The following is a 26,682-nucleotide window of genomic DNA, read 5'->3' on the forward strand; positions in this document are numbered from 1 at the left end:
CCCTAAACTATCATTTTCTATGGTTCTATTATTAACTTCATCTATTATATCAATCCTTTTTGTTTCTCTTAGTATAAACTTGTAGGTGGCACTGTGGTTTGTTGTTGTTGTTGTTGTTTGTTTGTTTGTTTTTTATTTTGTTTTGCTGTAGGCCTGACTCAAGTTATGTTCTTGGATAGCAGCTGCTGGTGTCCAACAAGGTGGTAGACAGAGGCTTTTCTAATTCAATACTTGCCAAAGTTTGTATTAGGCATGAAGTACTGAAAACATTTTTGCTTTTGTGAAACTAGGTTTACTTCAGTTGTAGATAAGTTTTAGTATCTTAAGTTTTCCATTTGCATAGGCAAACATTTTGCTTGGCTTTTCAATGGTTATCAAGGGTCTTCAAGGGTCCAGGAAAAAAAAAAAAAAAAAAAAAAGAAAAAAAAAATGGGAGTGTTGATCAATGCTCTGCTGAACATGAGCTAACAGTGTGCCCAGGTGGCCAAGAAGGCCAATGGCATCCTGACCTGTATTAGAAACAGTTTAGCCAGCAGGAGCAGGGAGGTGATCATCCACCTGTACTCAGCTCTGGTTAGGCTGCACCTCAAGTACTATGTTCAGTTTTGGGCCCCTCACTACAAGGACATCAAGACCCTGGATCATGTCCAGAGAAGAGCAACAAAACTGGTGAGGGGTCTGGAGCACAAGTTCTGTGAGGAGCAGCTGAGGAAACTAGGTTGTTTAGTCTGGAGAAGAGGAGGCTCACAGGAGACCTTATTGCTCTCTACAGCTACCTGAAAGAAAGGTGTGAAGGTGTGGGGAGCTGGGAGTCGGCCTCTTCTCCCAGATAACTAATGATAGGAATCTAGGGAATGGCATCAAGTTGAGCCAGGGCAGATTTAGATTAGATATTAGGAAAAACATTTTCTCTCCACGAGTGATTAGGCACTGGAATGGCCTGCCCAGGAAGGTGGTGGAGTCACCATCCCCGGCAGTGTTCAAGAAGCGCCTGGACAATATGCTACAAGATACGGTTTAGAAGCTTAGTGGGTAGTATTGTTGATAGGAAGATGGTTGGACTAGATGATCTCGTAGGTCCTTTCCAATCTTTTGTTTCTATGGGTCTATGATCATAAATGTTACCTAATATGTGATTTAAACAATTTCAGCAAGTCTAAGATCCAATTTCTGACTTTCTGTATTTGCTCTGTCCTATTCATTCCAATGAATTTAAGAAACAGGCAGGCATTTTACAAACTTGAACATATGAAAAACGTAACAGATTTTACTGCTTCAAAAATATGATTTTACAATTTTAGAAGCTTTTATGAATGCAACATATTGTATTGTCCATTTCTGGTATAATTTTCTGCTGCTCTTATTTATATTATGTGAAGAGTAAAAAGTTCACATTCACAAATGTACTACTATCAATTTCCTGTTTCTGTGCTGTATCTTTACATGTGGTGCTCGTCTACATTTTAGAAACCATTTAAATCACACTGTATTAATGTATATAGGCATAAAATCTCATCCCTTTTCCCTTTCATCATTTGCTTCCTTCTTCAGTGTAACACATTTATTTTCTTTCCTCACTTTTGAGCTTCAATATTCTCTTTTGACAAAGTCACTGAATATATTCCCCTGTGTGAGGCATTTGCTTTTATTTATTCATTTATTTATTTATTTTGTAAGCTGTAAAGATTTTCCTTTCCACTCCCGATTATGAACTTATTTTTGCACTAGTTTAGATGCGTATACTTTGCCTTTAGGTGCTTTTTTGTATTAATTTCTGTTATTTCTGATTCATCTAGTTGTTCTTTGCACTTGTTTTGTACAAGACAGGGTAAATAACAAACATCAAACCATACAGGCCAAATAATAATAATAATAATAATAATAATAATAATAATAATAACTTCTTCCTATTTCGATATCTGAACTTTGGGGGTCATGATATTTATTTATTTATTTTCATAATTTAAGACTATACAGGAAAAGAAGCCAAGGAATTTTTTTGGAAGAAATAAACATTTGCATACTGCTGATCAGCAGTATATCAAAATTACTGAACTGCAATTAATATGTAAAAATTTCATATAACCATTTAAAGCTGTGGCAGAACCTTGTTAAGACTGAAGCACAGTGACCAAGAAAATCAAGAAGAGACCCTTAATTTCCTTGGATGACTATGTGGTACTTTCCATTAAAACACTTTTGTGTAGCATTTGGAAATACTGAACTATAAAATTATACATTCTGAAAAAGTGGATTCTGACTTTTAAGAGAAAGAGAGAGAGAGAGAGGGAGAGAGATTCAGAACAGCCAGTACTAGTTGATGGAGGTCATGTCCCCAAGTTAACTAGATTACAGCTGTGTCCAAGTTAAAAATCTTACTTATGAACTCTTTAATCTGTGAAATTTGGACCTCATCACAGTCCCCCTTCTGCTAGTCTTTGAAAGCATATCCAAAGCAAAAGAATTCTAGGGAGTCTGACTGGATATTTCTGACTCCCCTCATATATGAAGTGGGGAGAGCAGATATAATGGGAGAAGTAGATATAAAGAGAGAAGCACAAGCTGGAGATGCAGTTTGTAGGAGATTAATAGCTTCTCACATCCTTTTTCCTCATAATTCATTCTAACTGTGAATATGCCCAAAAGACAGAACCAAGAATATACTTCTCTTTATTATTATTATTATTTTGTTATTTAAAATTCTCCTAAAGAAAGAGAGAATGTCCCTGTTCTTTTAAATAGTTCTGATCATGTGAATCCTAATGGAAAAGGTTACTTGAGCTCATATTAAGTGATTAGTTTTCCTTTATATTTTTACAGGACCTTCATAATGACAACCTAAATTTAGTGCTGTAGATGCTCATAAACCATTAGGAACAACACAAATATCTTTTTTATAGAAGGGAAGGTAGAAGATCTTGAAAAATAATTCTGCCTTGAATGTGTGTAAGTAAATCTATGTAAATTGCTGTCAGTCAGTCATCTATGTATTCATTTCAGTAGGAAAATAACATTATAAATGATCTGTAACCAACAATTCTTCACTCTAAACCAATCAAATACTTATTCAAAACAGAAAAAAAGAACATCACTTAAGGACAAGCATGAGTCTTACCACGCCAATAGAAAAGTAGTTATTGATGATGTTGTAAGGCACTGGGTCTCCTTTCTCGTCTTTATCATTGGGAATTACTTCAAATTTCCACCTGTCCAGCAAAATCTCTGAGCTGTTCTCAATGTCTTTTAAAATCTTCATTAAATTCTCTCCTTCATAACCTAACAAAAGGTGAAAATGGTTATTTTAACCAAACATAAAGAAGTGTTTTGTTTGTTTGTTTGTTTTTGTTTGTTTGTTTTTCCCCTTTAGATTCCATTCTCTTTCTAGATGACTGGAAAAATGAAAACTATACAAGACCCAAAAATCAGGATTATGTTTGAAGTGTATAAAATTTTCCAGCACTTATCATTAAAAGGAGTTTAACAGAGTTGACTATTAAACTGAAACTGTTCCCTGGAACATGTCCAGAGAAAGGCTACGAAGCTGGTGAAGGGCCTGGAACACAAGTCCTATGAAGAGTGGCTGAGGGAACTGAGGTTGTTTAGTCTGGAGAAAAGGAGGCTCAGGGGAGATCTTATTGCTCTCTACAACTAACTGAAAGGAAGGTGTAGGGAGCTGGGGGTCAGTCTCTTCTCTCAGATATCTAATGAGAGGAATCTAGGGAATGGCCACAAGTTGTGCTAGGGGAGGTTTAGGTTAGAAATTAGGAGACAATTATTCTCAGAAAGAATAGTCAGGCAATGGAATGGCCTGCCCAGGAAGGTGGTGGATTCACCATCCCTGGGGGCATTAAAGGAAAGGTTAGATTTGGTGCTTAGGGACATGGTTTAGTGGGTGATATTGGTAGTATGGTGATGGTTGGACTGGATGGTCCTGAGGGTCTCTTCCAACCTTAATGATTCTATGATTCTATGACTTCGCACTTAGCTAAATTAATGTAAACATACATTAACTCTATAGTTTTCACTGGGTGTCAGATTTATACTGGAGAAAATAATCTGATATTCTAAATTTGCCAGTCCCTTGTATTTTTACAACAGCTATTCAAAGATGTAAGGTTATAGTTTGCCAAATGTTCTTGTTATGAAATTAATGTTAATTTTTAAGTGCCTTTGATTTCAAAATATATGCCAAAAAAAAGTTCAGAATCTTAGATTTATCTGATGACAGTCTAACATGAGACTGAAAGATTAAAAGCCTTTTTCTTTTTTTAAACCAACTGTTTCAGTGTGGTCTAGTATAAAAAATATTTAAAAAAAGAAAAAAAAGAAATTCATTCATTACTGATGACATCAGCATAACTAACATTTTGCCATCTTTCAGCAACTTCTTTATAAGTCTCATCTTGATCTGTAAAAAGATCTTACTCTTACTTGCTAGAAGCACATTTGTCTTTAGGTAATTCCCTAGTTCACTACACTGTATACCAAACTAAGCAGTATACTTGCTTTCACTATTCTAAGCACATATAAACTACAGTATAAATGTGCATACAGATAAAAAGGGGGGACTTTCCTAGGTTATGTTATCAGCTTTAAATACTATTCAGACAAAATGGCTTTGTAATAGTTAACTAAGATCTGTGGACTTGTTTCTTCTTCAAATCATGAATAAATTTTCATATTTAAGCAATTATGAACTTGCAAGGTCATCAATAGTGTAGTAAAGTAAAAACCATGTCTTTGGTAAACAGAAGTTATAACTTTTGCATGAAGAAAATCAGGACAAATATAAGGAGTTCTCTTCATAGCTACTGATTCAACTGAAATTCAGCATGTGGAAGAAAAAAAAAAAAAAGTAAACAGCCATTCAAAGCTTCTGTGTTCAAAACACATTGCTGATGTACTACCTTATGGCTGTATAGTATATATTTTAGGTTATTTCCAACCACCACATAGCGGCAGCATGCTCAGTTCCATTTGTCTGTGTCCTTGAGACCACTCACCAGTGGTTTGATTTCTGGGAAACCTGTCTCCTGTCCCAACCTACTGAAGTACCTGTGTTATGTCACTGTCTACCAAAAAGCAACATAGCGAAGAATGATGAAAGCCAGAATATTTTCATGTATTTTTTATTATTATATTTACTTTAGTCCAGAAGTAGTCAACTAAAACAAAAGATAAATAGAAGTGAATGGAAGGACAGGTCAAATGAAATGAGAAGTAGTACCCATCTATTGCTCTTCATCATATTTTTTTTTTTTCTTTTTTTCTTGAAGAAAATGTCAAAATATCATCAGAGGTGATCTTGTTGAGTGTGATTTGTTTCACCTCATTGAGGAACCTGAATGGTAAACTTATTGGTATAGAAAAACAATTTTTGATTTCAGCTAAAAGCTGCAAAGATCACAGAAGAGAAAGACGTGACATGTTTTCTCAGATTCAGATGAATAGAGTTGATCTAAATAACATAATAAATATCTTGCTTGCTAATTGCAATAGGACTAAGCATTTGGGTTTTATTTTTAACTTGCTTAAGTGAGGTCTTTTCCCAAAGGAAAAGGAAATGGACGGGTTCAGTAACACAATAAATCAGCCTCATGATTCACCTACTACAAAACAGTTTAGAATCGTGTAGATTGCATAAAACCAAGACATGATTATTGAGGGATACAGTAATTAGCCAAAAGACAGAATGGGGGTAGGGCACAGAGGTAATCTAATAATGAGCAAATTCAAGGGAACTTTTTATGCTTCTGTTACAAATGGGCTGCATATGAAGATTTTGAGAAAGCTGGCTAACAGCTTTGCAATGCCACTTTCTGTCATATTTGAAAAGGCATGGAGAGTGGGAAATGTCAAAAGTGACATCACAGGGAAAAAAAAAAAAAAAGTTAAATTTTGAATCTGTCATTAAAAATGTTGAAAGAATAATTTGGAGAACTACAGACCAGTCTGCCTTATTTTGGTCCCTAGAAGAAATCATGACCAAAACCTCTTCAAACACACTTTTGGGCACATGAAGAAGTCAGCCAGCATAGATTTAGCATGGGTAAACCTGACCAAAGTAATTGCCTTTTATAACAAGATGAGTGGATTTGTGGACAAGGGGAAGATCTCCAGATATCGATTACCTCTACTTTAGCAAGTCATTCAATACTGTTTCCCACAGTGGTTTTGCAGATAAGTTGAGATGTTACTCTCTGGATGGGTAGGGAACTAGATGGGTATGTAAAACTGGCTTGATTACTGAGCTTAGATAGGGGTGGCAAATAAGCTGTGCACTGTATGGTTACCCACGAGAACTGGAGTATTGCAGCAGTCTATCTTGGGACCTGTTCCACCTCCCCCGCCCCCCCCTTATCACAGAAGGAATAACCCTTGCAATGATACAGACTGGGGACAGACTGGGAGACTGGGAGAGGAAGAAATGTGAAAAAAGCACTAGGGGTGGTGTTGGAGGACAGCAAGCTGTGTATGAGCTCACAGAATAGCCTGGCAACATAGTCCAACAGCATTCTCAGTCATGAATAGGAGCAGAGCCAGTAGCTTGAGAGAAGTGAAGTCCACCTCTTGCTCAGCAATTAGAATGCATCCAGTTTAGAGCCCTCCTTCCCCACATGCACATACAGTACAAGACAGACAACAATCAATGGGGGGATGTTCAGCTGAGGACCACCTAGATGACTGGAGGCTAAGAGCACTTGCTCTGTGAGGAGAAGCTGAGGAAGATAGGCTTCTTCAGCCTAGAGAAGAAATGGTGGTGGTGGTGGTGAGTAACCTAATTAATAGCAGCCTGTCAAGGTCTGTAAGGAAATTATCAAGACACAACCAGGCTCTTCACAGCAGTACATGGTGACAAGATGAGAGACAAAGAGTGTAACTTGAAACAATAGACATTCAGATTGTATATACTGAAAAACTTCACCATGAAGACAGTCAAGCACAGGCACAAGCTGCCCAAAGAGACCATGCTGACTCTATTCTCGGAAGATTTTAAGACCACACTGGATAAAGTCCTGAGCAATGTGATCTGCTCTTATAATTGACTCTGCTTGGTGTAGGAGATTGAACAAGAAAACCTCCTGTGATCCCTTCCAGTCTGAACTATTCTATGACTATTCAGTGAACTGCCCAGAAAGTTAAATAAGGCTGATTTGGTTGGTTTTATTTCAAGGACTACAAGAATAAACAATCACCAGTCATGACAGAAAAATGAAGAAGGTCCTCAAATGATTTGACTTGATTTGATTTTGTTAAAATGATTTGATTTTGTTAACATTATGGTTAACAAAAGTTCTCTAGCATGGAGTCTACAGAAAATTTGCTAAAGACATATCTGGTAACTAGATAGTCATTTGGAAAGAAAATTTTGTTGAGACAGAAGAAGGAACAAATATCTGCAAAGGCTGGAAATTTCAAAATAAATAGCCAGGTTCCAAATATACAATATCTGAACTGAAATGAACAACTGAGACCTGAAACAGAACTACTTATGAGCCTGTGAACTGATGTGCTTTCTCCAGAGACTGCCTTGCCTAAGACTTTCTTCTTTGGGTCTCCTTCAGGTTATGATGTTCTTTTTAATTCTGTAATGCAAATCCTGGATGAAAATAAGTTATTGGAGAAGCTGAGAATTAGGTTCAGGAAAGGATGCAAAGGATATTAAAGTTTTGCCTTTACATATATTCTTCTTTCAACATTCTTTGTCTTCTCATTTCCTGATAAATGGCACCACAGCACTTATTGTCTGGAATCCTCTGTAGGAGAAGAGAAACGAGTGGACCAAAGGAACTAGTCTGAGGCTGAGACATATTTTTCATTTAATATTTATGAATATTAAAAAAGATGAAACCACTCCAAAACCATTATTAGCTGTTTTCAGTAACCCTTTCAGAACAGCCCCAATTAAAATCCATTTAAGAATACTCTTTTTATAATGTATTGATTAAAGAAATAACTGCAATATAGAAGGTAAAAAGCCAACCAAGTAGCTGTATACTACTCTCATTGTACTTTGGTGTGAGCAGGAGCTACTAGCAAGCTATGAAGAGTGATTATGACCTTTAATATCTATAAAACAGTTCATATAGCATTTACAGACAGCTAATTCCAAAAAGAGGAAAGGCAATAGTGGTTCTTTACATACATCAGAAAAGAGACATCCAAATGTTAAGGGTAGACTTTGTTGCATTTTTTTTTTCTTTTAATTACATAATGCAAGGTATATTAATTTTTGTTTACCTCCTCCCCATCTCAGACACCTTGCTAAATCATTTCCAGTCCCAAGAGGCAGAATAGCAACTGGAGGATGTTTAAGCAAGTTTGCTTTCTCTGTAAATAAAGAAGGAAAAACATAACTAAGGAACAAAATTCAAATTGCTTTGTACCAATATAGTAACTATGTTACATTTTCTTTCAGTGAAAGACAGTGATATGTATTTTATACATGAGATTCTGCTGTCTGTACAACAACAAGCATTTCATTGAGACATTCCATTGTGCAGCCCCTTCCATAGCCAATAGTCAATACTTAATTCTAATTTATATTATTATCACATGGACTTTTTTAACCCAAGGATGTGATAAATTTACATAAACAATATTCTATATTTTTCTCAGACTGAATATTTTGTGCTCTCTGTTAATTTCATCCATACTATTCCCAACTAGGAATGTAAAATAGTATTAGTTCAGGGCAGGAATAATGAAACAAATCCTTCAGATGGGTGACCAAATTTCTATTTAGCTGTGCATTCAGTTGTATTCAGGTTTTCTGGTCCAGAGTTCCCACAAAAAAATCACAATTTTTAACACTCTCCAAACAGTAAAGTTGAATCTTTTGGACTCGTCATCTCCTTCCTCAGTTCCTTTGTCAGACATTCCAATTATTTTCTCTGCAGCCTCTCTAGTGTCCAATAAACAATGCTGTGGTGTGGAAGATATGCTCCCTAAAAATCATCAGTAAGTTTAAATCTGTATTATCTTGACCTCTGGTCCTTCCTAATTATTTATACACAGGACTTTATGGCCAACTGACTGAAAGAACTCAAAATCTGAAATAATGTACATACCCCACAGCACGGGCATTTAAATGGCTGTAAGGACAATTCTTTTCAAAGGACTGTTGTGACATTTTCTCGATTATGGAATAATGGAACATAAACGGAAATTTGGTAGCTCCTCTGATTCAGTATAGGGAACAGACTGAACTGAAAACAGTTTTGATTCAAATTTCTTGCCTTCTGGGAATCCGCAGGACCATGAACATTGAACTTATCCAGGGATTTTGCATTTTTAATAACCTTAAAAATAATAATTTCTCAAACTATTAAATTTAAAAAATGTAAATGAACATATTGTATGAAATATTTGTATCCATATGCTAGTAAATATAGCAAAGAGCAGTAAAATGAAAGATAAGTGTCCAGCAAAACAATATAAACTCTGTTGATTACCTATGCAATCCAAAATCCAGCCTACTGTTCCATCTCCACCACATGCTAGTACTCTGAACTCAGGAACATCTCGGAAAAAACTTAACCTAAAAACAGTAAATTAAGACATCTATTTAATTAACATAAATTCATTGTGCATTATTCCTACATTTAATGGCGTAAGACATTTCATTTAATACTAAATGACAATTTAACACTTAGTCACCTCTGCCCATGCACTCATTTTTTAAACAGACAACAAATACAATCCAACAGTGAATTATCTGATAAATTTAATATACTAATATAAATTAGCATACCAAATTTAATATATTAATATAAATATAATAATTCAAGGGTTATTATGATGCATTTGTATTAGAAAAAGATGGGAACTAATGTTTACTCCAAATCTTTGTGTCAGTTCAAAACTTGTTTCAAACTATTCTCAGAAAATACAACTGCTTGCTCAGTTGTAAATGGCTATGTAGTCTCTCTAGACAGAGAAGTCTATGGTGGCTGAATATATTAGCCACAAAACTTTCTTGTGAGGTGTTGCCTATAAAAGCATATGAAAATGGCATATTTCTAATAGTACGGTAATACATAATAAGCTGAACATCTGTGGTTGATAAAAACAATTTTACACTGTGGTTTAATATAATATGTGTAAGCATCAGATTGAAAGCACCCATTACATCATCCTGGAAACTATTTTAAAAGTGCAAGATCTTTGGTAATATTTACCCAGCTATTTCTGCTTCCACATACATTGAGTGCTGAACAATATCACTGCATCATTATGCATTTTATACAATAACAACGTTCCATAATGCTGAAAAGTGAAGATATATTAAAACCATTGTAAGTTGCAATATTTTTAATTTTAAACTTTTTTTTTTTTTTTTTTTTTTTTTTAGGATAGGTTTTGACATGTACTGAAATTATTCCTTACAAATAAATTGTAACTAGACAAAAATTAATTTAAAAAATAATTAAAAAATAATGAAAAATTAATGAAAAATTATCTTTGCTGAATTATATATATGTGTATGTATGGCCATTCAAATCTGTTCTACTCTTTAATGTCAAAATCATCTTAATGCATAGTTTAAAAGCTGGTGACCAGATCAGATTTCCACTTTGCAACCTCATAATAAATGTACAATCACATTGTGCAGAAATTATGAAATAGAAATAAACCTACTGAATAAGTTAAAAGTGTTTAAATCAAGCTGTTTCCCATGTGGAGCTCTTTGGTTCTGCTAAGAGAATGGTGTTCTAGTCTCTCAAAAGTGGTGTGTTTTTTGTTTGTTTGTATGTTTTTTGTTTTTTAATGTCTGTTTTTAAAATGAAGAACAAATGAAAAACTACAGGGCAAAAGAAAGAGAATGTGAAACAGAAGGGGAAGCACAACAGTCAAAAAACAAAAAGTAATTAAGACGTAGAAGACCACAGACAGGATAACTTCTTATTTAATTAGTTCTAGACAAGAATTTCAAGGTAAACAAATATAGATAGATAAATCCATCACGTTGTCATCCCAATCCTAATTTCCTCTGCTCAGAAAAGCTGTTACACAATAACAAGTGTCAAGTACAACGTTTCAATGATGCTTACTCATTCTGTGTCAAACCCAGCTTTGCTCTTCTCACCTTTTATGTTCTACTTGACGAGTCTGAAGGACAAGCACTATAGGATCTCTTCTGATCCGAAATGCCAAATATGGCTGGTTACTCTTGGACAACACATCTTCTAATAAGTATGTGTGCTGAAAGACCCTCTGCTGGAAGTCACATCCCATCACAATGAAAGTGAGAAGAGAAATATCCAGGCTCACAAGTGTGCCTCGCCACCATTTCATAAGAACTGGCAAACGGATAAATGCCTTCCATTACCAGCTTTCCCACTTTGACCCGATCGTGTTGATTCTTTAGAAAGTTAGCAGAGCTAGTTCTGCTACTTCCACCGAGGGTATTTCAGATTAATTTAAAATGAAGTTATAGAGGTACCAACTTCTGTTAATATTTAAGCACTTCTACTGTATGTAATACATGTTTAAAAAAGAAAGCTGGGGAGAATGGGAATAACAAAAACAAATAAAAAATCAAAACAAATAAAAAATCAAAACAAATAAACAATCAATCAGTCAAACAAAAACATTGGGTTGATGCTAGTTTTAATCTAGATAGGCAGAACATGGACCTTAACCTCAGACAACTTTTTATAAGCAGGTATCCTCATCATATGGCTTTCAAGGCTTAATGTTCATTAAAAAATATAAACAAAAAACTGGTGAACTCAAGAATCTGACAAAACTGTCAAAAAAATTCTCACTAAGATTCATTCATATTTCCACTGGAATAGTTTATACACATAAATAGTAAATTTCCCAAACAATTAATCTCATAGTACAGAATTAAGTGCAAATGATCTTTTCTTTTTATAATCTTAAATATAAAGGCAATATTTATATTTGCATATTTTATATAATGCATATGAAACAAATATAAAGTTTAATATATTACATATTTGGTATGTAGGTTATATAAGGATATTCAACATAAATATAAATATTTTAAAAAATAAAAGTAAATATATTTATAAATTTAAATGTAAATAAAGCTTTCTTACTGAATTAGAATATATAGCCTACATTAAGGGTTTGTAAGGGAAAATATTTTTCTGTTTCATATGGTTCCAATCAAATTCAGTAAGAGTTATCATTGTGAAGAAAGAGTTAGACAAATTTCTTAACAGAACTTGAGGGAAAGCGTAAGTATTGACTATCAACATACTTTTAGTCAATTAGTATCTTAATAACAACTATTATCTCTTATTCACAGAACATTTTTAAATGGTTCGGGAAATAAGTATTGGAGAAGAACATGGTAAAAGGGTTTGAAGCAGACATAAAACAATGGAAGTCAAACAACAACAACAAAAAAATAAATCTTTCAATAAGTCTCTTTCCCAAAAGGTTTTCTCTATACCATGCATATATATATATATATTTAACAGACAATTAGACAATTGTTAGACAAAAAAGTTAGACAATTCCTCTGCATAGCACAACGTGGATCTCACAGCAAGCATGGCATGAATTACAAAGGACAAATGTCTATTATGGCAGCAACCTTGAAAGATAGAAGATGAAAAACAGGTAAAACAGATACTGCAAAACATACTTTATCTGTATCAAATTAATTTGTACTGTAACCCACATGCAATATAGATATTGTGATTCTTTTTTGTTGTTGTTGTTCACTAAAAAAGTTGCCATTAAAAGTTGCTAAAAACATTACGTTCAATTAAAAAAAAAGTTCCCCACTTTGCAGATAATATTCAGATATTATTTCATATAGATTTTATTTTTGTAGACATTATAGTAAAAGGCTTTTCCACATCAGAAATTCAAGTAGTCAAATAATAGAAAATAGAAGAGCTAGAATGGTACATTCAAACATTAGGCTGATACAGACTGTAACCCAAGAAATGCCTACTCTTCAATCTCTTGCAAACAAGCAGCAAGAAGGATAAGCAGAACTTCTACTAACATCTTCTACCACATGACACACAACACTCCTATAAGCTTGGGAATAAAATCTAAAAAGCCACACCTATAATAATAGCAGGAAAACAACAGAAATGGATGGCTACCTCCTAAGGCCTTAAAACAGCAGTATATATTGCTAGGTAAGTTGTTAGATGATTCTGAAAAATGAACCATTTTTCTTTCTACTGAATAAATACAAACAATTCCTAAATTTGTTTTACAAGACTGTTACACATAATTGTATTTCTATAATCAAGATTGACTAGACCATCTAATTCTTGTCTGACTATCAAACTGTTGTACCATTACCTGTTGATTCCTAGCTTTTACAATACTTCCCAACTTTGCACATTGTGCAAACTTCATAACCATACACAGAGTTCTTAGGTCAGGGTCAATAATTAATACAGTAAATAGGATCAATCATACTGAGCTGAAAAAACCTATCAATAGTAATCTCAGTAGGTCCCTTGTAAATTGACCTGGTTTAGTCTGAAGAAGTTTCTTATCTCCTGGAAATAAAACAAATTAAATTAAAACACTGAAGGTGTTTGATACCAGCCTATTTTTATTATTATTTTTATTTTACCAGACACAAGGATCACACACAGAGGCAATTATTGAGTTTCTGCTGGTAAATTAGTAATTTCCACCTGAAAGATGGCAACTGTTTCAACTACCTATACTACTCCAGCTCAGTTTCTCATAATCATCTTATCAAAGCAATATGAATACAGAGAACCTATTAATGAATCAAACAGAAACATTAAAGGACTTAACTATTTGTTAATAATTGATTTATGCACTGATAGCTCTCCCCCATTCTTACAGAATTGTTTTAGGAACTCCTGTCCCATTCAGAGTAAAACTATTTTAAAATGTAATCAACAATGTTTTCCATTAAGGTATTTGCACACACATTTTCCTCCCATACCTAGTAGCAGTGCTTTTCAGGAATCAGCAACATAAGATATCACAGAAGTAGAACTGTAAGATATCCATCAGCCAGCCTTCTTCACCCAGAATAGATGAAAAATTAAAACTGCTGATAGCCCAAACAAAGAATAAGACATTGATACTGGTATCTCAGTATAGGTATCAACTAAATGTAAAGTAAATTGTAAAATATCAGCAGATATTAAAATACTATATAACTTGGTAAATTTCTCAGTTGCAGAGATCAAATTGGGGAAAACAAACAAACAGAACTTAAGTGTCTGTTCTACGGTAGAGAAATTTCCTCTAAATTTCTTCTTAAATGCTCTAAATGGTATTAGAGCTACTTCAGCTCTTAGGGCTAAAATCCATGTTTACTGAGCTGCTTTTACAGATACCCTTCAGTAATTTGAATTCAGTGTTTGGAAAAGGAGAGTAATCTAGAAACAGATGATCAATATAATTTCAAAATACTTTTGTCTCAGCTCCTTAGCCAATATTACTAAACACACTACTGGAATTTTGCCAACTATACTACTTGTGTCTAACTGTAATCAGACGCAAGATTGAAGACTACAGAAGCTCTGCAGTATTATTTATGAAAAAAGAAAAAAAATAAAAAAGTATTAACTGTTATTTCTGTTATGACTTCTGTTTTAAAACTTCCATATTCCCAGTAATAAAGTAGTCTGGTTTTAAAGGTGACAATAAAATTATATTGATCAAATAAATATGTAAAATTTTGAAACTTTTAAATGTTTGAGAAAGTGTGGCATAAATCAAATAAAGTAATATTATTTAAAAAAATAATCTTGAATGGCATCTGTAACTTTACCAACAGTATTATAATTATGAGTGAATTAGTACTTCACTTGCATATTGGAATAGAACTTGCATTGTGTGTGAATGTAAGTGAATAAAAGATGAACATTCACCCTAAATATCACCAGCTCAAAGAAGTAACAGCCTGATAAACCTTTTAAAAAAGATTTACATTAACAAAAGACTAATCTGTTAGATATCTCACAACTCATGTGAACTCTATAATTTGGAAACCATCCACTTGTGAATTCACAATGCTGGGTTTAAACTAGCAATTTCACTAATTCAGACACCCAGCTCACTATGATTTCCCCTTAAACTAGCTATCCACATGAAAGCACCAAGTTGAAAGTCAGAGCAATTACACTGTTGCAATGTTTACCCCTTTACTGTACTGACCATACTGCTGCCATTTTACCAAACAAACAGAATACAATACCTGACAAATGGTTATTTTGTTTGGTCATTGAGTATATGAATGTAAACAAAATTCAGTTTTTCCTTGTCTAGACTGACAAGCTGAGCTGGACATGTAACTGGATAACACACACTATCCTCATTATAAAACTCAGTTACAGTTTTGTATAAATTGTAATGACACTATTCATGAGATGGTAATTATAATAAATCACTAATAAAAATAGTTTCAGTAAATTCAGTTTATGGAATATGTATGTATTCCATACATACATATGGAACAAAGTATTCCAGTATGGAACAAAATATTCCTCTCCTGGAATGGCATTTTAATGTGCAGAAGTTAAGTAGTAAATGGGTATCTTGCAGCTGAATATATCGTTCTCAGCTCATAATTTCTAAAGATAAAGGTGGCTACCAATTTCAAATCCCAGGCTTGCTAAAACTGATGGCACAATTATAAAAATATTATCTCAGTCTTGCAATAAGTGACCATACAGAATCACTAGTGAGCTTCATGATTATAGTGGACATTTTACCAGAAAAGTAATTCAAGCCAAGTCCCTGTGTCAGATACCCCACACTGAAGACATCAGTCCCTATTACATACTTCACACACAAAAATACCATGAATATACCTAGGTTTTCTGTAACTATTGCTTACAATGTATAACAAACTATTTTCAGATTATAGCAATATAGTCAGTAGATGGCCCTAATTTATTTTTATATGGATATTGAACAATAATGATAGTGTAAAACCTATGATCTTTGCAAGAATGAAATTTGCTTTATCTGCATAATAGCAAAAGATGGAGAGCAACCTTACTGATTTGAGAGAGATATGTGCCAGTCAGAAAAAGGAAAGCAGAGGCACTTGTGGGAAAAGTGAATCAATAAATGCTGAGTAGTGGATGTCATAGGTACAGTGAATTTCAGAAATAACTTAAAAATTATAGTCAAAAGCTTACTTTTTAATGACTGAGAAAAGGGAACCAGTTCAAGAAGGCAGGGGGGAGGGCAGGAAACTATTTAATAAGCAGGCTAAAGGATGGGGCAAAGTATTTTTTTTTTGTTCTTTTTTTTTTGTTTTGTTTTGTTTTTTTTTTAATAGATTTCAGACAATAGGTTTTGTGGGTGTGGCAAACTCACCAATGAATAGTTACAGTGGGTAAGAGAGGGTAAGAGAGGGGTGAATTATTCCGGACCACAGCTTCACCAGCCTAGACGGAGAAGTAGTACTGGAAATTAGTGACATTTACAATATTTGAAGATTGTGTAATGTATATTGCAAACACCTTGGACATCATATAAATAAAAATATTGTTAAACAGCTGTTTTATAATATATATTTAAAACCAAGTTTCATGTGTTAAGACTCACTGAGTTCTAAATTCTACTGATTTATGATGCACAACCATAACGTAGAGTTAATCATTACAGTACAACTAATCCACCATGGCTTGCTTTGCCCTTTGGCAAAAATATAATTCTTCCAAAGAAATATGGATCAGGTCCAAGGTTTTGTTCAGAAGAAAATAACTATGCACTTATTATCTTCTGAAAGTATTCTTGGTGTGTATGTCTTTCAACAATACTCTGTAAATTCCCAATGTCCAACAGCAAAGAAATACTTCAGCAATCAATTCCAATAATCAGGGGAAATAGTGTAATTTTCAAAATAGGCCCATTGCTTTGTGAAGTTATAAAGGCCCAGGTGCTGTAGATTCCCAACTAAATTACAGAGTAAGTCGTAGGAATTCAGTTTGTCTGTCTTGGACATCTTTAAAGTGGACAGAATTTAAGGTTTAAAAAGGCCTGCTGATGTAAACTTGTGGATAGAATTTAAAAAATACATGCTCTCCAAATTAAATGCTTAAGGGAGTAACAAAGAAATACAACTTTTGTGGATATAATTTCTATTATACTGTATAAAAATAACATAAATTAGACATTTTAAATAATAGACTTAAGGGAACCGGAGCCTTTTCAGAGGGACAAAGCCTTTGTGAAATGGTGACCTCTCTACAGAGCCATGTGGGTCTGTGGCTGACTGCTATTCAGCTAGCTATTATTTACCTCTCTGTGAGGTGAACAATAACTGAATTTCAGATTCTTCAAGATCATTAAATCCACAATAACAGTTGTTGTCAGAAGTAGAAGACTCCTATAGAGATATAACAACCAAACAGGGAAACTCTTTTCAAGGCTAAAAACACAGGTGCTAGGCACAAATTACACAATGTATCAGCCTGGCAATTTTCATGTCACTTTGTTAACTGTTGCAGTCTATAACAGTGGAGTACCTTTTATGCCTATGTTCAGCTGCCGAGTTTTCAGGGTTTCTCTAGCTCACCCATCTCTCTCTGCTCCCAAATATCTAAACCATTAATTATTATACCAATGTTTAAAGCGTACTGTTGCCCTTTGGCTGAGAGCTCCTTGATTTTCAGGCTTCACAGCAAGTCAGCTTCCGTTGTTGGAAAAGAATCATTGTCAGAGGGTCGGCTTCATTGTGATTTATTTGAATCATTGCAATGTATTTTTGCATAGATTAGGTACATGAGTTGACATAAACAACTCTGAAAACCTTTGTTTAGGCATGCAAAGAAACTACAAGAAACATTTTTTGCTACTGTCCCAGCAGTTCTCTAAGTACCATCACATCTATTATTAAATTAGGTGACACATCCACTTGAGTAACTCAACATTCAGATGGTGATACTAAATTCACTGACAGCTTGTTCAAAATATTTTACCACTGACTTTTTACACATCAGCATATTTATTAAAAAATGCACAATAATCAAAACCCTTTGTTTTAGTTTAGTTTAGTTTGTGGAATGTAATAGACTTGAAAGGGAAAGTAGAATTATAAATTTCAGATTTATAAATCAGATTTCAAAGAAATTCAAAGATGGGACTAGTGTCCCTAGGCTATACTTTCTCTGAGCAAGGACTATTTTAACCTTGTTCCAGCTCAGGTCTGCAAGAGCCCTTTACTCCAACACATTTCTGTGAAAGAACATGGTTATCTCATTAAAAAGGAAGAATGAATAACCTAGAATGATTGTTGACATTTTCATGAAATCCAGCAGTTTCACAGTCCCCCTAAGATTTAGGATTTTATGGGTCTCCTTGTTCTATTGTTTTTCTCCATTATTTAAACTCCTATATTTTCAACAAAAAGGAACTGGAAATATTAATTGAGAGTAACCACAGATGTTTGGAACTCAAGGTAGAAATCTTATAAATGTTATCATCTTGGTTGATGACAACATACCATCATAAAGATACGATCATTAATAAATAACTTCTGAGTTAAAACAGACAGTTTGGCTCAACAGAAAACATGTGAAAACATGCAAATTCAACTCTCATACTATAAACATTTTATAGGTTGAGTAAATATGTCTGAAAGTAGTGTTCAAAAGAAAAAAAAAAAAGCTCAAAATAAACTCAATTAAAATCTATTACAATAATCATAGATTAAAATAAATACACATTATGTATTTCCCTTTCCACTCAATTACAGTAACTGGCATGAAGGATACACTTTCATTTACCTTTGTGCTGTACAATCACCCCCTTCTGTTTCATTTCAACCTAAATGATGTACATGACAATACTAAACAAATATAACATTTTGACTGACACTCCAGCATAACTGGCATTATAGAGGTAGATGAATGAATGGACAGATGGATGTTTGGGCAGGTTTTATTAGGCAATCCAGCCCTCACGGAAAGGAAAACAAAGACTGGTAAATGAAATACAGAGTTCATTCAATTGCTTTCTTAATTGACAAATTTATACAGTCTACATAGTATTGCCAGGGGCTAAAAGTGATGGCAGAAGATAAACTGGAAATTTAGGATTATTCATTTCTGTGGAATGAATTAAAAACATACCAAAACAAGCTTAATAAAATGCAATCTCTGTTTGAAAATTAATTAAAAATTGCTTCAAAGTGACTCTGAAGTAAAACTATTTAGATTCCTAATAGGAAGAAAAATTGAAAATATTTCCTAAAAACACTGCTATGGTTCAAAAGACTAGAGTTTAAATTGCTTTCAGTACAGGGTTTCTGTCTGAACTTAACACTGCCCTCTTGTGCTTCTTCCTTAAAATACATTTTCCTTTACATCACAACATAATGAAAACCAGAAGACAGTTATAGACAGAAAGACAGAAGATGAAGTTGAAAATAAATATTTAATTTATTTTAAAAGTTGTCTTCTCAATCGCAAAGCATGGCATTTCTAGTATACCCTACGTAAAACAATACTGGTTACTAGTTTTATCTCAGTTAAAATTTATTTTAAATTCCTGAAATAACTTTCTGCAATTTTTCTAATCTAGTTACTTTTTGGAGTAAGATTATTTCAATTTTCCATACATCTCAAGATGAGTGTAACAAAACACACACACACACACAAAAAATATGTTTGAGTAATCAAATGGCAATAACATTCAGTACCAGATAAAATTACCGGCATGAAAGAAATCAGGCATCTCATGGATGACATATTTTTTTTGAGCAGGTTTTGCCTGTTCTGCAGGTTGCACCTTAGCCACACTGTAGCTAAGATAGCCACACTGTATTTGTAGATATCCAGAGAATTCAAACTTCAAAAAGGATAGGAGCCAATTCATTTTTCAATTTCATCAGCACTATACAGATCCTAAGACTAACATGATGAATGAATGGACAACTGATGTAGAATGGTTTTAATAGAGAATAACTTCCTGTATATCTGGCCTTAAAATATGCAGTATTGGCAGAAATTGTTAAAGCATACTCTTTTCAGTAATACACCCATGACAACTGAAATATGATATTGCAAAGCACAAAACATTTCCACTTTAATCTTTTTCTTCCTCCAACTTAAAAAGAAGAAAAACTAAAATCTATAAACCTCTCTATATAAAAAGAATCCCAATATTATTATCCCAAATATATATTACTCAAGCAATAGCGTAAACTTTGTCAGTGAACATATATCTTTTAACATATTTCTGTAATGTTTCTCATCGGGGTAAAATTTTGTGTATCTGTGTAACTAAATAATATGCAACTCATACACAAAATGGTACATGAACCAGATAATCAGTGCTGGCCTGTTCTCTTCTACCAAGGTACATGCTACTTAAAAAGGAGACAATTTCAAAGGAGGCAAAAGTCATAGAAGAAGCATGTTAGGCAACTGATTCAGATAACACTTTGATGTTACTATCTGATTCAGATAACACTTTAGTCCCCAGAAAAAGTCACTGCCAGCATAATTTAGTCTGTCTAGTCACTTTCTGCCCCACTGCATCCCTAAGATTATGGAATGAATAAGAAGAGCTCAGCCAGAGTAATCTAAAGCAACACTCCATAACTGAATTGCATAAGAATATATATATTTATATATGAACGCTCTCTGCATTACACAGGAACATATGTATATGCAAAAATGTGTTTATATAAAATAACTTCAAATCAGTCTTTGAGATTGCTAGATATTTGCAGCATAAAAATAACCCCAACTGAAGTCAGGTTGCTAATACAGCAGTAAAAGCTGCAAATAAAACACAATTTATCACAGAGTTTTTACAGTGTACTGTATGGTTATCAGTAAAACATATGATACATAGTCTTATTTGTACATGTAAACAAATAATACCTGTAAACTTCTGCAGCCATTCAGAGGTCTGTAGCGTTGACATATTCAAAGCATGCTATATGTGCTTCAGTCTGTTCATTTGATTATGTAGCATTTTATTAAATGAGTTCCTGGTAATAATATTAACTGTAGACTTACCCTGGCATTGGCCCATTTCCAGCAAGACTATAAACTTGACGAGGATTTAAAAGGTACTGAAATTTTCTATAAATTCTGAAGTAAAAAAAGACAAAGAAAAATATTTACTTACATGTTTTTGGTTACTTTTTTTTTTTTTTTTTTTTTTTTTTAGCTGTCAACCAAACAATTAAAGAAGTTAACATCTACTATAATGATTTGAATTGCAGGATGTCATTAATAAAAATAAATAAATAAAAACAATTATAATTTATACAGACTGTATATTGTGGGCATAAAATTAAGACAGATCTGCTACAAACTACTTACAATTTAAATGCCATATCTAATGACAGAAGAAAAAAAAAAAAAAAAGGATAAGGAAAAACCCAAGAAAAGGTGAGTCGAAAAAAAAATATATATTTATATTTTGAAAGAACCCTGTTAATTGTTGAACTAACTCCATATGTATCCCTGAAGTTATAGCTAACACAGAATCAAGAATCACAGAATAGTCTAGGTTGGAAGAGACCTCCAAGATCACCGAGTCCAACCTCTCACCGAGTCCAACCTCTAAAACAACACAAAATTAAAAGCATAATTACTTGCAAGAGTAAACTTGTTCTGTCACCCACCAAAAATGTCCCCATAAGTTGAACAACATTTTGAGAAATCAAATCTATTGTCATCTCATTAACTGAATCTAACTCTAGAATTTACACTTCCTTTGGATTATATTGAAATGTGAAAATTAAATAAATAAATTAAATAAATAAATAAATAAATAAGATTCAAATACATTGTTTAAGTTACTTAAAGTACACTTAACTTAAAATTGTATGAATAATAGATGGGAACTGATAAGCAGGAAAAGCTTTGCCCTATGCCATAAGGAACTCCCAGAAAATCTTTCCTTATATGGTAAAATATTTCAAAAAATATTAATTTGTAAATATGAGTTTAATTGTCCTAAAAGTATTACAAATGTATTGTTACTTCATTAAGAGCACTAGAAATGTATTTTCCCCACACTGAGGACAATTTTGTTATCTGCACAACTTCTTATACAGAAGTACATGAAAGTTTGAGCTCTGAATAAATGAAAACATACCTGGGAACTATGACAAGGGCTTGAATTATAACCCCTTGTCTCCTGCTTTTAACTTTAATGCTAATGTCCTCAAGGTAATTCATATTTTAATGTTTTTAAGACAACATTAATTATTTTTTTTTCCATTGAAATATCTCTTCCTTTCTTTTTACTGCCTTAAATAAAATAGAAGCATAACAAGAGCTGGATTTATCTTAAAATGGCCACATGGTTTCAAATTCAGGAAAATAAAACTGTCTAGACGCAATCTCTGTGCACATTGAGGGATTTAAAAAAAATAGAAATACATAATTTATCAGGTTAGGTGGAAGACAAGGATGTAAGTATACTGAATACAAACAAATTTTTAATTATCTGTAAAATTGCCAAATTGGAACATTTTCTTTACTTCTCAATTATTTAGTGTTATCAGCTTCTTCACGAAGTACTATGTTCAAACATACTCAACACAGTCTATTCCTGATGTCATTCATGATTCAAAATCAGTGTGAAATGACTGGTTTCACTTTGCTAGCATGCACATTGTTGCCAACTGTTATGATGACAACTGAATCAGACATTTAACAAGGGGATTTTACAACACAGTATATTACTATGTCATATGCAGTATCTTACTGATGTAAAAAGATCCTATTTTTAAATATTTTTTTAGTTAGTATGTGTAAATTGCTTCTCTGTGACAGGATTTAACCCGGTCAAAGGGCCAGCTAATTTAACCTGTGTAGCTGACCAGGAGTTCTTGAACAGTATTGTTAGGAAGTCCTAAAGGCTTAAGTGAGTTATGTACCTAAAGGATAGGTGCTAGAAAATATAGTCATTACCTAAAGCTCACAATACTGTTGTCAGGCATCTGTGAAATGCTATAAAAGACTTCCTAGTAAAGAGGGAGCCAAATCCTATCTCTAGAGCCTATCTTTAGCCAAAAACCTGGAAGTCCACCCGCAATAATGAAGACTACATTGAATCCTACTTGAATCATTACACGCCTTCCACAGGTACTTGTTGAACATTAATACCAGATAATCACTCTCTGACGACTCACTGCATATGTCACATCATGATTTAAGTTATCATAACATATTTATATACGGTAGTCTGTGTAAAATTCATAACTTGGTGATTCATATCAGTTCATATTAACAAAGAAGAAATTGTCTATCAATGTTTGTCTTCATATTAAAGTGTAACTAGACCTGACAGTGTGGTCCATTCAAGACTAGGAAATGTGTGGTAATTTAGCCTTCCAATTTGATGTTTGTGGTACCAAAATGCCTACCTATTTCTAGATGTGTTGTTTCTGCATGTGAGGAAGGGATTGGACATGGTTGTTTTATGACTGAAAATTTGTTGAAAGCCATGAGACAGAACAATGGGTAATGCCAAAAGACACCTTTTTGTGACAGTGCAATTCCATGAACAAAGCCAGTTTATTAACCTACCGCAGGTCACCACGACCTTGTTCTAAATCCTGTGACTCAGCTTACCAACAAACAAGTGTTTCTGTAACTGCTCATGGGGATATTCTGTGGTAGCTAAGAAATTCGAGCTAAAATTTAAATCTTCAGAAAATCTTATCTGTTGTTATTCCCCCCCACATACACACTTAAATCATGCCCCTGATCTCATATGAACCCCAAAACAGCTGCACTAGCATAGCCGAGGAGGCAGAAAATTACAGCGGAAGTGGCCAAGAGAACTGGGATTGTCCATGAACAGCTTTGCTGCTGAAGATAATACCCCTGACTGCATCTGACTGCTTGGGATGAGTTAGACTGAGCTACCTTCCAAACTAATACAATCATTCCTTCAGAGGGAGAAAAGAAATAGACAGAAACCTATTAGCAATTCAAAACTGGTAGTAAAGTTGCCTGCACCAGGGAAAAAGCTGGCCATAGCAGTCAGTACCTTGTGCCAGCTGGGGGATGTATCCTTTCAATCATCTAGGGGTGATGATTCAGGATGTCATCACTTTAGGCTTGATTTATCCTTAATGATAGAGAACAAAGAAGCCAAGTCCTCCACCCCAAAAGTAAAAGAATGCTAGTGATCTCTCCTAGATATAAAACATTTCAAAAAGATCATTTGAAACCACTTCTATATTTTGTCTCAATACTAAATGAAAGATTAGAAATCTAGATTAGTCATAGGGGAGGAGGGAAGAGCTACTCTGAACCAAAGTTATTTGAAAACAACAAAGGTCAAAAGCATCATCAACCTGTACTGCACAGATACTAGATGTAGAGTCAGCAGGAAACATCAGTGTATGGAAGTTGATCTCCAGTTCATCCAACCGCACATTTGTCAAGGAAAAAAATTGTTTAAACTCACCTGCTGGTCAGGTAAATAGATTGGAAAATGGAGAAGGGCAAAACAAAGTAATGAGTATGGAAAAACATCAGCATGATTTAGAAGCACTCTTACGTGAGAAGCACTACCCTTAACAATAAGAGTATTTAGAAGCACTACATGCCAGTTGTATATATATATTGTTTCTGTTGAAATCAAATATTTTGCCAATGAGGTACTAAATTCATCCACTCTATTCACAGAATATTGAAAGCTACTGTCTTGATGCATTACAACTTAGTTACAACTTAAACTCAGACATACAGGAATGTCTATAGCTATAGGAGATATAGCTATAGGATGAAATGAACATAGTGTTTTTTTTGCCTTTTTTTTTTTTTTTTTCTGACTAAATGACCCAAAATGTCCACTTTATGCACACTTATTGAAAACATGTTACAGTGTGATGTGTCTGGAGGAAGATATCTGATTGGCTTTGCTGAACCAGTCCAAACTCATATTTAATTAATATCTTTTTGCGGCATATGAAAGTGTTAAACTCATCAACTTTAATTCTAATTTGTTACTTTCTCCATAATAAATATTAAATTACACTTCTGTTCTAATTTGTTATGTATATACAGATTACACATTACATCAAAAAAAAAAAAAAAAAAAACTTGTTTAAATTCATTTGCATTTCAGGTGATTGGCAATAATATTAATCTTTTTATTTAGAAGAAAGTACATCTCGATTATTTTCAAAGTACTCTATTTTTCAATAAACCATGAAAACCATAGCATTATTTTTTAAAGGAGAAATCTGTTCATGAAGAGCATGATATTTATCACTATATCTTTTGCAAAACTCTGTCTTTCTAGTATAATTCAAGTTTTAAAATATATTGATATGATGATCTATATATGATTGTAGAGAAAGTACTTTTGTGTTCTGAATGCATTCTTTCTAAACATTCATTTCCTATCACCCATCTGTTTCAGCTCTCAAAAACCACAACTGAAGCATCTAACTGTTTACCTTAAAGAGATCCTCAGTTCTTTCCTTTGCATTTTAGAGATTTGGGGGAGGGAAAAAAAAGAAAAAAAAGAAAAAAAAATATAAAAAGAAATGGCAAGAGAAGTGGAAGTGGAACTGGGGAAGTGCATTTATTCAACTAGTTGTCAGATGGATGCATACATGCTCTGTAAGACTAAGGGCAACAAAATGGGTTGGGTTACCATATGGTAAGGCATAAAATCTCATATGGGGAACTGTGGGGAACACTGGAGTCTTGACAGTATCTGCAATAACCTTTCTGTGTTCAATGAAAGTCAATTAGAAATCATAACTTCATTTATGGTGATCTCTCAAATACAGAAAATCCTAAGTAAAGAATGAAGAACAGTTCCCAGAAAAAGATCACCTTGATCTAAATAAGTCAAGATAATGACATTCTCATCTACAAAAATAAGGGTGGTTGGTTTTTTGGGGGTGGGGTGTCATCTGGTCACCATCCTCCCTGTTGTGAAAATCATGCTTTTGTTACAACCTGTCCTCTACTCCTAGCTCAGGCTTCTCAATACCTGACCATTTTGCAAAATTGCTATAATCAAAAAGCCTGGTGAGTCATCATAATTGTTCATCTTACAAAGTTATTTATGTATTGAAATGTATTACAATTTTGCTTTTCACTACATAAAATGTCCAAAATACTTTGGGGAAGGAGGTACTCTTCCTACCTTTCAGTTGCCGACTGTACAACAGCCAGGTAAAAATCAGGAAAATGTATATATATATATACATATATATATATATAATATATATATATATATATATATATCATATTTACACTGTTCCCTGAAAATGTTTTCTTCTCTCAGATTAAATCTACAAGTCAATATGTAGTCTTAACATCCTTATTTCATTATTGTACTATGTTATTTGTATTGATATGAAAAGATAACACTTAAAAGGTAGAAGGCAACACCTCATAAAATATTCCACACGTGGAAGACTACTCCATTTTTATTTTTTTAAACGTTTTTGAATCTAGTTTTAGATCAAATCATGAGATAATACCTCTTGCCTGTGAATGACAAGATATGTTTACATGACTATGTAGTTGACCTTTTGATGTGTTTCTTCCAACACAGAAATATTGAGTGCAACCTGGACACATTAGTATGCAATTTAACGTTATTTTGTGTGGCATCAAAGCCAATTTAGGAGATTCTCATACTTCATTATGTCTACCAGTTGGTGGCTGCCCTCATGCTATACACTTCAGTATGCAATGACACATATAAGTAATGATGTTAGTGAATTATGTGTGT

General features: G+C 33.6%; 1 protein-coding gene across 18 annotated transcripts in view; it reads right to left on the minus strand.

Moving 5' to 3' along the window:
* DGKB (diacylglycerol kinase beta) overlaps positions 1-26,682 on the minus strand; it is a 377,456-nt gene that overhangs the window by 199,985 nt on the left and 150,789 nt on the right. For all 18 annotated transcript variants that reach the window (XM_035317633.1, XM_035317628.1, XM_035317627.1 and 15 more), the window contains 4 exons: positions 20,973-21,047; positions 9,456-9,541; positions 8,242-8,331; positions 3,116-3,276 (listed from right to left, as the gene is read on the minus strand). In XM_035317633.1, coding sequence (XP_035173524.1) covers positions 3,116-3,276; positions 8,242-8,331; positions 9,456-9,541; positions 20,973-21,047 — 412 coding nt within the window. The remainder of the gene's footprint in view (positions 1-3,115; positions 3,277-8,241; positions 8,332-9,455; positions 9,542-20,972; positions 21,048-26,682) is intronic.

The sequence above is a fragment of the Oxyura jamaicensis genome, chromosome 2 (assembly GCF_011077185.1).
Source record: "Oxyura jamaicensis isolate SHBP4307 breed ruddy duck chromosome 2, BPBGC_Ojam_1.0, whole genome shotgun sequence".
Lineage (NCBI taxonomy): Eukaryota > Metazoa > Chordata > Aves > Anseriformes > Anatidae > Oxyura > Oxyura jamaicensis.